The 13035-nt window shown below is 40.7% G+C and overlaps 1 protein-coding gene across 9 annotated transcripts in view; it reads right to left on the bottom strand.

Moving 5' to 3' along the window:
* The window catches only part of MGAT5 (alpha-1,6-mannosylglycoprotein 6-beta-N-acetylglucosaminyltransferase), a 161679-nt gene that overhangs the window by 77478 nt on the left and 71166 nt on the right, over positions 1-13035 (bottom strand). For all 9 annotated transcript variants that reach the window (XM_044438180.1, XM_044438185.1, XM_044438186.1 and 6 more), the window contains one exon: positions 4700-4867. In XM_044438180.1, coding sequence (XP_044294115.1) covers positions 4700-4867 — 168 coding nt within the window. The remainder of the gene's footprint in view (positions 1-4699; positions 4868-13035) is intronic.

The following is a 13035-nucleotide window of genomic DNA, read 5'->3' as shown; positions in this document are numbered from 1 at the left end:
GAAAATGCCGATTTGACTGGAAAAGGACTGCTGGGAAGCAGCTGCCTAAACCTTCCCCACCTGCACAATTGTCCCATTCCAAACTAAACCTTGTTACCTTTCTTTTGCAGGGTAAACTCAAACTTGGAATCAGATTTTGATTCCACAGACATATTTAATGAGGGAGAAAAATTAGGATATCCAAATTATGTCCAGGTAACTTGTCGTTTGAGCACTGCCCTCTTAACTCTCTTCAACTCTCAGATCTTCTATCCATCTTGTTACTTTTCCTTCCATTTGATAACATTTTCCACTCTTGTTTACTGGCTTCCCCTTTCCTGTTAGATTAATTTTGAACTCCTGCTCCTTGCTTTCAAGCACTTGCTCATCTTACCATCTCTCTTTCCATAATACAAGTTCCTTCTTCTTAGCTTTCTTTCAGCATTTCCATCCTTTTTGGTTTTTATTTTTTTCTGTACAGTGCTCTGCCTTTTGACATAAAGACTTTATATTTAAAGACTCACCACTTTCTACCCCAGGCAATCTATATCAGTTCATCATTTCCTCCAGTATGTCACAACTCAATTTTATTTAAAGAATGTTAATTGTATGCATAAATAATCCCTCCTCCTCCTCTCTCTATCCTCCAACAATATACCATGTCTATGTGAGCACATGAGTATGTGCACGTAAGTGTATACATACACAAAACGTATGTAAATAAAAGTTAAATAAAATTAATAGAAAATATGGACACAAATGTCATATAGCACACTCCTAGCAAAAATTCACACAACTGACATCTCCCTCTAGTATAGGCCAGGTGGCACCTACACCACATACTCCCAGAATCCAGCCCAAACTCTAGAACATTTTCCAAATGTCTTCTTCATATATATACCAGCTGCTCTGAGGTCACTTGTGTCTACATTTGTGTGATCAACATCATGAGCAAGCAGATTTGAACTTAAAGCTGATGTGAAGCACTTACTAATGTAATTCTAAGATGAACAGAAAGGCAAAAAGGAAAGGGAAAGTAATTAAGGTCACATGTCTTGCTTTTAAATCAAGAACCAACACACACACACTGGTCTTCAGTATGATAAGGAAATAAAAGTATCGGTATGTATCCCAGCACAAATGAAACAACTTATGCAAATTATTTAAGAAGTGTTCATATATGGCAGTGATGACAAACCTTTTAGAGACCAAGTGCCCAAACTGTAACCCAAAACCCACTTATTTATCGCAAAGTGCCAACACTGCAATAAAACCTGAATACTGAGGTTTTAGTTTAGAAAAAACAACTCACAGCCAGTCCAAGGAAAAACACAAACACACACATCCTTGGCAGCGCACTGACCTGCCATGCGAAAGCTCGGACAAGTTGCAGCGAATGAGTCGTGGCTCATGATGTCATCACCTGGCGCCGCTACTCCTTTCCGAGCATGCGCATGGCCCCTAAGTGTGCTGTTATCCGATGCTCGGCTGCTGGGGTGATGCTGGGGCGACTTGGCTCGCGTGCCGACAGAGAGGGCTCTGCGTGCCCACTTCGGGACGCGTGCCATAGGTTCGCCACCACTGATATATGGTGTTATCCTTGAGTGGGATCAGCACTGATCCAGCCACCATCTATTCTGAATGGTAGCAGAAGAGCAATTAGCCTTTCACAACCCTGCTATGTGAAATCTATTAAACCAGGTATTGTACATGGGAGATTGTGCAAAGCAAGTGGCTGCTACTTAACTAATGCCCTTTAATTGTATACTAACCCACAGAATGTTTCTTTTCTGACACTCAGAAACTCCATAGTTGTGACACAAGCCGTTGTCAGGTGTGCTGGAAGTTCAAAATATGGATGGCTCAAATCATTACTTGCCAGTCTCCCATTTGCCCAAATTTACCAGCCCTTGGGACTAAATGATACAACTCCTTCTATAAGTGAACTCAGTAGGGATGAAGGCAGCTTTTTGAAAGCACTATAGCTTTTAACATTTTAAAGGCCTGCTACTTATTAAAATACTGAACATATATTTAATAACTCCAATTTAAACCACCCTTTTTTCTATCACACCTAGTTAATTTTTGGCACAAGTGCAATAATAAAGATGACCTAATAGCAGCACAGACAACTTCTATAAAGATACAAAAATATCCTTATCACATTTCTAGTGTTCCAGTGTTCTCTGAAGCTTAAAATTCTTTCAAGACAAAATAATTGCTCAAATTGACCTGTGTCTCATCTGTGACACGCGGTCACTTAAAAACTAATCCCCCTTTATTGATGTTTTGTTAATTCTGACCCAAAAGTTTAACTGGCAAATTCTCAGCATAAACTTAAAATCTTTGATTTGTACACTGTTATAGATGAAAAGACAGACACACAATTGTGTTCCATTAAAGATATCACAGCAAGTGGGAGGGGGGGATTAAATATCAGGGTTGGAGGACTCTCTTTGGTCTAGTTCTGTTGTCTTTAATCCAGTGTGAACTCAAAACACCAGTTAAGCAAGAGCCAGGTGTCTGACTAATGCAAGTATCCATGACTGAATGCAAGCTAAGCCACAGACACAAAACGCATCACTAAAGAAGATTAGTGGAAGAAAGATAAGCAAGCCTTAGAGATTAGCCATATGAAATTAAGCAGCCTACCTGCAAAATAGAGTGATTGTAGTTTTCTCTAATACCTTTGTTTTTAAGTAACATTAAAAGTCTGTAATGTTAAAAGTCTGAAATGATATATTTCTATATCCAACACATCACCAAAAGAATAAAATATTTTTCCTTTAAAATATTAGAAGCAGTTAAAATAAACATGTATACTGTTGATAAAAGGCAAATGAAAAAGGAATGGATAGAAAATAGTTGACAATCACATGGCATACATCACAGCATGGACTAGTTTTGCATTAATTTAGTAGGTGCACAGGAATCATCTTTAAACCTTTCTCCTGGTCAACCATTTCCAAACTCAGAATTTGAGGTATTTCACAAATAGAAGGAATACAAGAATAAAATAATGTAAAAATTACCACAAATTAAGATATCCACAAAATAAAGTGAATGAATGACAGAAGCAGGGCACAAGGATGGTAACTAAAATTATTCCACATTAGGAAAGAATTGGCAATTGTTCCATTGTGGTACCTCAGTAGATGTTGAAATACCCCAAAACACACTGGGGGGAAGTCAACTTTATCTCCAAAGCCTACCTTTACTAGCTCAAGGGAGGGGATTACTAGATAATGAGGTGGGCTGCAGATAAACAGAATCACTGGCCAGTCTCTGTGCTGCATCTCCAGGTGCATGCCTTCAGTTCTTGGGGAATGCCAAGAGAACAACTCAATGGATAGAACTGCAGGCCACTCCTGCAGTTCCATCCCCTTGTCTGTTAGATCGTGCCCACTGCTCCACTAGGAAAAATGGTGGCCATAATTGGATCAAAGTGAGCACTCCTACATTGTCATCTACCAAATTTCAGTCACATGGGACAGGTCAGCTATTTCATCCAGGATCAAATCCTAGATCTCAGTTTTTCTCAAAGGCATGAGAGCAGCCATTTTAGATCAAACCATGGCTATCTTTAGCCCAGCTTTCTATTCCCAAAGTAGCCAAGCAGCTTTTTGTAGGAAACTCACAAGTAGGAAATAGTGTCATAACACTTTTCTATTCCCGTTTCCCATATGGAGGTACAGTGGTACCTTGGCTCACGAACTTAATCCGTTCCACGACTCTGGTTGTGACCCAAATTGGTTGTGACTCGTCAATTTTCCCCATAAGATTCAATGTAAATAAGGTTAATCCGTTCTGTAACTATTTTTTTTATCAGAAATTTTGAAACAAAGTGACAAAGAACAACAAAGTACTGTACAGTGGAGAACACTAACCTAGGTGGGGTTGGGGAGATTATTGTTTTGAGGGAGAGTCCCCCTCTGTAAGGATATTGGGGAGGCAGGGGTTTCCTCTCTTCTTTGCCTCTTAGCCGCAGAGCCAATTTTCGTGAAAAATCTGTCTATAGTCACTTGCTTTTTCGTATGCTGCATAACCCTCCGGAAATGAGAGACCACGTTATCGTTCATCAGATTCAACACTGTTAGTTACATTTATGATGGGGTGGTGCTTCTCAAAGAAACCTTGGCTCCTGCAGGAAAGACGGGCACAATCTCGGCCATCTCCCCCGTCCCTCAACCAGCATGATCGCGGCCATCTCCCCACCCCGCACCCCAAGTGGGGAAATGGCCAGGATCACAGCTGCATTCGTGCAGGGGAGACATGCGTGATCACGGATGCAGGAAAGACGGGCGCAGCACAGCACAGCCATGATCATGTACGTGCTCCCTGCATGAACGCAACTGCGATTGTGGTCATCTCCCCACTCGGGGGAGGGGGGGAGATGGCTGTGATCTTGGTCGCCACCCAAAGTGGAGTTTGTGACCCAAGTCAAAATTTTCATGAAATTTTTGTTCATGAGCCAAGGTACCACTGTATATTGCCTCTGATACTGACAGTAATACATATTCCTCAAAACTAGTAGTCATTGATAGCCTTCTCTTCCATGAGTTTGTCTTTTTCCCATAACTTCCGTATCAGTTGTGATCTGAACCACACTGATGTTCATTACCATGAACAATTCAGATGAAAATTTTAATTGTCCCTAGGCTATTTTATGTTGCTTTACAGAAAAAAAGAAAGGATAAAATCTAGCAATTTTTATACTTACCTGCGACATTGAGTTTTTCGGCTATTCCTGAACTGGGAGTAGCTGTGGCAGTACTGTTTGTGGAGTTTGCACCTGTGCCATTAATTACAAGGTTCTCCACTTTAGACTCAAGCTTCCCAATACGCTGCAGGATATTATCCAAAAGGACAGCAAGTGTTTTCTTCAGATCTGAATCAAGGAAGAAGAAAAAACTGCTGAGTATTACACAGAAATGATTACACACAGTGTTAGTATTCCCAGTTAGGTAAAAGTAGCCTTACATAAATACTTCAAACTTATTTCTGTGTTCCCTAAAGATCCTCAAAGATCCTCATCACCTGTCTAAATAATGCAAGTCTGAAGGTATACCACATGCAAGCCCAGTCAATACTGATGACAAAGAGCAGCACTGTATGTGAACAGAAGCCAAAGGTCATTGCCAGTCCAAGACATTGTGCTTCCTGAACCATGCTGGGGCGGGCTCTTTTCAGTTTCCTTGCACCATTCAGGACTGTCTTCATCTATTCCCCACTACCCATCATGCGGCCTGTAGCACATCACTTCACCTTGTTCCATGGCAGGACCAGACTTGGCAAAATGCTACTTTCCATATGCATACTTTCTCCTACTGAAAGAGAGAGAGAGACAGAGAGAATGTGTGTGTGTGTGTGTGTGTGTGTGTGTGTGTGTGTAGCATTTAAGCACTGTGGTTTGACATAAAAAGAAAACCCTTCAAAGGAAGAATCATATCAATCCAAACACACTTGCCGTTACCATAGACTGCTTATGTGGTTGTATTTGCAAGACACAGCAATGACATTTCCTATTAGCTTACCATATGCTGGTACAGTAAAGAAATGCCAGATGAGAGAGAAAATATTTACCCTATGAAAAAATGTATCTTCGATCACATTAGAAATGCTTAATATTCAAACATATATTGGATTTTTGTGCACTAGATTTGCAGAATGGCTTGTAGTAGTGATGCGTGAAGAATCCACTCTGGGGCTGGGAATCCATCAGATTTCCTCAGCTCCCCAGACTCTGGCCTGCATCCTCTGTGTCCCAGGTCTGCCTCACATGGGTATCTGGCAGAAAGAGAGTCCAGGTGAATCCACAAAGCCAGTTCGCATGCTGTCCACAACCCACATGCCCAGTGAGCATGCTCAGTTCTGCTTCCACAAATGTGACGTGTAAACTTTGCATATTTTATCCAGAAAATTGTCATCTCTGCAAACTTTGAGCAAAGAAAGAGTTCACTAGCATTCATGAGGAGACTTGATCTTTACTTGGCTTGCTTCCAGTCCAGGACCAAATGTGGAAAATAAGACCAGCAAGTGCAAGAGAGCCAGATTCTGGCTGGATCTTTGCATACCTAGCTAGAAGTATTAACTGGATGAGTCTTGTTCAGATGCTCAGAACACTAATTAAAATACTTGATGGCTTTAAGCACAGCACTATTTCTTAGCTTCAGTTTCCCTCACTAATCCAATAATATGACTTCATTGGAGCTGTCATGCACAGACAATTTGGAGGGCTTTCATCCATAGGGTTGCCATAATTGGAGACAACTTGATGGCGCATAGCAGTAAATATAGCTTTAAAAATAAGTGATGTAATGTGGCACATTTAGAGCACTTAAGGAAAAAAGCTGTATTAGCCATATATTACTACAGTTTTCCTACTCCAAATTCAGTTCCAAAGCCACCACTCATATTTTAAACTGATCTGAACTGTAATTAAGCACAGGCAACTGCAATTAATTTCACAGGCAGTAATAAACATCTATGAGTTGTATGTGCATCATAGGGCTAGGGTAGAATAGGAATCTATCTTATCCTGTAATTCAAAGCATTTTTTATCCTCTCAGACTTTTATACTTTCAGCAAACACCACTTGAGTTGACACTCTACCACAGAAACTATTCTGTTGGGTTGAGGGAGGAAATGGCTTTTCTAAGAATCCAAATTTCTAGCCAGATTCACCACTACTAAACTCTGTACAAGCATAACAAGGAGTCCTGGCAATTATAGCTACCTAAACCACAAAGCAATCAAGGTACAGATTTGGGCAGGATGTTTTATTTTTAAAAACAACCTTAGGAAAGATGCCTAGTTCCATTCCTACTTGGGAACGGGGTAGAAAGCAGGAGAACCGTCTCACGTGGGTGGGGAGCTGCACCGCTCCTCACTAGCCTACCTGTGGGCCAGATGGTGTTAGTAGTATGACCAGACTCACTGACATCATCCTCTTGCCCATTCTTTCTTCTCCATGCACAGGATTCTGTGATTCTCTCATCACAAAGGGAAGATTCAGCTGGCACTAGGAGACTTGTCCTGGAGCTGACCGAGTCTCTTGGCCTTGGCACAGCACTCCATGTGAAGCTGCTTGGCTGGTGCTCATAATGGAGAAAATGCTCAGCCAGCCACTGAAACAGTCCTCACAGGGCTGGTTGACTCCTCTCACTTCACAGGGATTGCTTCGGGGAGGGGGGGCAGGATCTGGATGAACCTATGGGCATTATGTGGAACCCTGCAGACCAGATTAGATCCATGGCCATAGGAACCACAAGCCTTGAACACAGATTTTGCTTTCACAACAACTATGAGCATCCGATTATCCTACCAGTTTTTTCTAAGTGCTCAAATTCAGAAGGGATAAACTTCTGCTCCTGGTGAAAAGCAAATGGCACATCACCACTCACTACCTTTGTTCTATTTAAGTGCTATCCTAATCCAAATGCTACTTGATTTGCTATACTGTACACAGTAAAATCATCATATGAGTGAACATAGCCTACAGGCTGTCTCAGACAAACAGGAGTTACAGAACAAGGGCTACTTGTTATTTGAACCACAAAGCAATGCCATAGTCAGCTGCCTAGGGGATGGTGACCTCAACCTCTCCAGCAAATGCACTCACAGGAACAGCAGAATCTTATCAGAAATTGAGACAAAGGTGTAACAAAAGCAGCATGGCACCTCAGCATCTCTGGCAACTGTTCTAAAGAGGTGCTTTCATTCCAAACAGTGAAGGGGAAGAAGATACCTAAGCAGCAAATGAATGGTATAAGCTCTAACTTGTGTGCAAGCCTGCTCTGGAGTATCAGAGCCCCTCTCCTTTGACAAGATGAACAGACAAACCAAATAAGATTTCTTAATGATAAGATGGTGATAGAAAAAGGGCTATTGTAAGTTCAAGCAAGGTGAGCAAGTAATAGGCAGCTAGCTTTGCAGAGGCTGAAAAGAGGCAGCTGCCCTTTGGCAAAACAAACAGAAAGGTTAGAAAGTGAATACCAGCAGTACAGGGAACACACACAGTGTCACACTGCATTTCAAGGAGAATGGTAAACATCCAAGCAATTAAGAAAATTATTGCTTTACACTAGGAATTTTCCAGACTAGGAGCTATCTTTGTGTTTTTCTTTCTCTTACCCTCCCTCTTTTAATTACGAGTAAGCAAAGACTTCACTTAAATCTATGCTAAGAAAATAACATAAGCAGGTTTTCCACTTTTAATTGAAAGAACTGCCTTTAGCACACTTCTCATATACAATATTTAATGTTTTTTAAATAAATAAGAATACCCTGAACTGCAGAAGAAAAGATCATTTCAGGTAACTACTCCCTTGCTGGGGAGTGATTCATCACCTGAAAAATACTCAGTTGTGATGTTGCTTTTATAATTAAGTAACTGTTTGTCTGGAGAATTGTTGTCTTTAGTCCTTTCATACTGTGCAAAAAACCCCCCAAAACCAAACATCAGTATTTATAGCATGCTATCTTAGTAACTCTTCATATTTGAAGGAAGCTGTAAATAATGTGAAACCTAAGAAGGTGATTAAACTCTTAAATGATATTAGCAATGCACAGATGAACCAATATCAGCCACACACTGGAAACAAAGTCAAAAGAAATAAGAAGTATCATATAGTAATAAAAGGAATCTCTTCCCTAATCAGTCAGGCTGCAGTTTTCCAAGATATTCAGCATAAGCTTTTCTTCCGCCAAGTACATCAGGCAAAATATGCTCTCTGCAGCCAAGTTATTTGAATAAAATGATGCCCCATTATAATGATTTAATGTATCTTTTAATTAAAATGTCTTCATGTTTAAAAACACTGGTTTTCCCACCTCCCACACTACTGTCTGTTAAAAATTCTGCAAACATACTGATTATTCCACTAAAAGGGGCAGGGAGAAATACAAGTGGAAGAATTAAACAAAAAACAAAAACAAAAAACGTTGCCTTCCATGCTGATCTTCTGCTTCAAATAGCAGCCTTAAAAAGACAGACTGAAATAAGAAAAAAAGTTCTGGAAAAAAATTCAGAACTGTAAATTACAACGTTCTGTCTCAAGATCCTTCCACATCTGGCTGCTACCTTAAGCTACTGATTTGTGATTTGCAGAGCTCTGCACAAGAAGCAACTTAGATTTCAGAGATCGTTTCATGCAGTGACAGTGCAGATACTGCACTGTGATGGCTTTATGACTTAGATGCAACACTGAAATAATGTGAAATTACTTACACACCTTTGTTGATTTTGCTACAACTAACATGGCTACCCTTCTAGAATATCATTCATACAATTTCCTCAATAAAGCCATGTTATATTTTAAGGGGTTAATGAGCTTACTGAAGCATGCTCAGAGCCACGAATTTGTAACTAATCTACAAAGATGCCAATGCTGGTTAAGCCATGGCATTGTTTTCCTTAATAAATATAACACAGTTCAAACGTCATCTGGCAGTTCAGAAAAGCTTACTACTGGGTCCCTGTGGAGTTAAGTATTTGTGTTGACATATCCATCCTTGTTTGTTGAGAGCTTGTTAATTAGGCATTAGACCATTTCTTCGGATAAGAATTTGGAGGCACTGGACCATCCTCAGTGTTCCAGCATTCGCTGATGCGGGATATATACTGGTGCTCAGCCTGTCTGGCCATATAAAAATAGGGAATCCTTTTTTATATATACTGGAACCCTGTGTTTTGGCCCCAAAAGAATCCTCCAGGCAGTTCACATGATGCAGCAAATCAGAGCACCACTTAAATTCTGTAGTCTGCAAGTATTAAAAATGTGAAGTCATACTTAGGAAAGATACTACACTTCACTCAGCCCAACAGTGTGAATGCCCCTCCACAGGAAAGACTGCTTCTCAGAGCTCTCCAGTCAGCATTGACTTGGCACACTGTCTGGTGAGGAGACATATGTGGAGAAATACTCCTTGGGAGGTCTTGGCTCCAAGAATTCAGGCCTTTAAATGGCCCCATCACTCCCTACTACCACTTCTGCAGAGTTTGTGGCAGAGGCAGCAACGGCAGCATCTGTATTCTGTAAAAAAAAGACTGGCTTTTAAACCAAAATCATGCTCCCAGAAATTTCCTGGGATTTCAATTTTGTTCTCAAAAATGGCATGCACTGTTTTACAGGAAAGGTGTGAATTATTTTGCATCTGTTGTGCTTCTGAATTTGGCAGCAAAGTGAGCAGCACTGTGGGGTATGTCCCCCAGTGGATTCTACTGAGAAAGTAATCTTTGGATCCACACAAGTTGCTCATCCATGCTTTATGGAAAAAATACCAATATCTTGAATTATGCCCAGAAATAATTCTGCAGGGGTCTATCATATGGCTGACTGGCCAGGCAGTGGGCAGCCTTGCTTTCAACCTGTTCAGCCTTTGCTAGAGTCTAGCTGACGGTGCCTTGAAGTAACATATGACTTACCCGCAGAACAAATGTTTTTCTCCATTATGCGATGCGCCTTTCAGCCGCTGGCCTGACACCACTGCGTATTATGTATTTGCTATTAGGGAAAAGGACTTGGAAATGATGAACTGAAACATTTTTAAAATAAGGATCTGCCTGGCAAGAATGAAAGGCTAGTATTTGAGTTTCAGACAGTGGAAAAGCTGAGCTCATTCTGGTCATTGCCAGCTATTAATATGCTTCTTCTTCACATTGAAATTTCCCCTATAAAAATAGAAAAACACTGCTGAAATACCACATCTTGACCACAGAGTGGAAGATGCTTCCTTGCTGCTAGGGACAACCACCTATAATGACATTTAAGAAGCTGGAAAGTCCTGTGTATACTTGTGTCTAAGACAGTTTTCTTGCTCGCAGTTATGTTAGGGCACAGTCCTATGCCAGCTGGGGATTGCCGGGAACTGTGGGACTTTTTATGTGTAAACCTGCATCAGACTGAGACTCCAGCCTTTCTAGAGACACTTAGAGACACAGATGGGAAGGGAGGGAACACTTAGAATACAGCTCCTGTGGCAAATTGGCCTTGTTTATCACAGCAAACAACAGCTCTTTCCCTAGACAGTAGATGTTGTGGGGCTGACCTTGCTCCCATGAATAGCCATGAGTCAGGGAAATAACCTTTTTTCTTTTTCTTCGGTGTTGGAAACCTCAAACAAAAATACACTGTTGCTGCATTTGGTTTAGTACTGTTGCACCTCCACACTGATCTTGCTGTGCTACTTGAACAGGAAGCACAATGCAGTCCCTGTGCACAGGGAATGTGTCAAGATGCTAATTCAGCTTTCCGGTTACTAAAAAATGTCCTACTTTGAAATGTAGGCAAGCTATTATTTTTGGAATATGCAATGAAGTTTTTTTTTAAATTTAATTCAACTCTGGGTTACAAGCAGATGCAATAGGCAGAAATGTTCACAGATAGCACGACTGACTGCCAATCAACAGGCCTTCCCAAGAGGCAGAGCAGTGCAACATACACTATGCTTCCAAAGATGTGTATTTATGCATATGTGTACATGCACAAGTACAAGTTAGTGCAAACCCACCCTAAATTTGCATCTTCACATTTTTTGCTACTAAATGTACACATTTTCAGTCATGAAAAGTTTGCAATTTTGAAAACGAATTTCTCAATTTGGAAAAATTGCACACTTTCAAAAATGTACATTTCTCCCGAATGAAGAAACTGCATTCTTATTCAGGAATGTAAACAAGGTGAAATGTGCTTTGAAGAAAAAACTGGAGAACTTCAATGAGGATGAACACAGCATGTTTGCTCATCCCTACATTCAACAGGAGACTGTAGAATAGTTTAGCTCTTACAGAGATACCATGCATACATGGTTTTAAACCTTATTCTATGAGCCATAAAGTGTGAATCAGTCCTTAGACTAGAGCTCTCCAAGTCTGCCATGCCCATGTCATTTATTTATTTACTAACCACCAACTAAACAAGGTGGTTTACAAAATAATTCAGAAGCTAGAATATGTAGATGGCAACAAGTGAAACACTAAAAGCAACCTTCAAAACCATAACAATTCAGAAGTCAAGTTTAAAAAACACATTGACCTATTCCTGGGAACCAGTTACAATCCTAAATTAATATTAGTACTACACTGAATTTATACCCCAGGAACCCAAGGTGCCTTATATAGTTGTTCTCCACACCATTTTATGCTACAACAACCCTGTGAGGTTGGTTAGGCTGAGAGTGGTGTGACTGGTGCAAAGTCACTCAGTGAACTCCGTCATTGAGTGGGGACCTCCACATCCCCAGTCCAACACTCTTACCACCAGAGAGAGTAAGTTCCTGACTTTGGGGGCAACAGAAGAAAAACCCATTTCCAGAGGCTTCAGAAGTGAACCCAAAAGTGGTGGTACTGTTCTGATCTGCCTCCTGCTGATTTTAATAACTAACCAAGATGCTCCTCAGGTAGTCAGGTCTTAAGGAAGTGAGAGATCTTCAAACCACTGCCTGACTGCACTCAGAAAAAACAACTGGCAACCAGTGCAACCCCAATTTTAGTATTGGGGCAATATGATCACAACATTGTCTACTGGTTAGCATTTTGCAACAATGGAAACTTCCGGACACTGCTGAAAAGTAGTTCTACAAGAATGTATTGCAATAGTCTAAATGGCAGCTAATGGATCAAATTAACTAAGGAACAGTTGCTGTTGATGCACTAAACAGAATTATGCAAACACACTTTACATATGCTGAAGTTCCCCAGATGCCATCAAGCCTGAAATCTATGTTTAATCACTGAGGCCAGTGGTGACATATCATGAAGCAATTTAGTTCTGTCTTGAGATGGGCAAACAAACGGTCATATTATTCCTCTCAGTAAGGCTCTTCACTTTCAGCCACTTATCTGCCTTCCTTCCATCTTCTGATTCCCTTCCATGAAACCCCCAGAAGATCCATATATGCAAGCATCCTCAGTTGTTAGCTTGCAGTCTGTCTCGGAAGATTTGGGTTTGAATCCTGACTCAGCCATAAAAAGTTCTTTAATTGTTTTCAGGCCAGTCACACACACTCAGCTTACCTTACAGGATTGTTGTGAAGGCAGGAAACAAACTTGTAATC

Source organism: Varanus komodoensis, unplaced genomic scaffold (genome assembly GCF_004798865.1).
Source record: "Varanus komodoensis strain SLA01 unplaced genomic scaffold, ASM479886v1 scaffold32, whole genome shotgun sequence".
Classification (NCBI taxonomy): Eukaryota; Metazoa; Chordata; class Lepidosauria; order Squamata; family Varanidae; genus Varanus; species Varanus komodoensis.
Note: the sequence above shows the minus strand (reverse complement) of the source record. Positions and strands in the feature narration are given on the sequence as shown.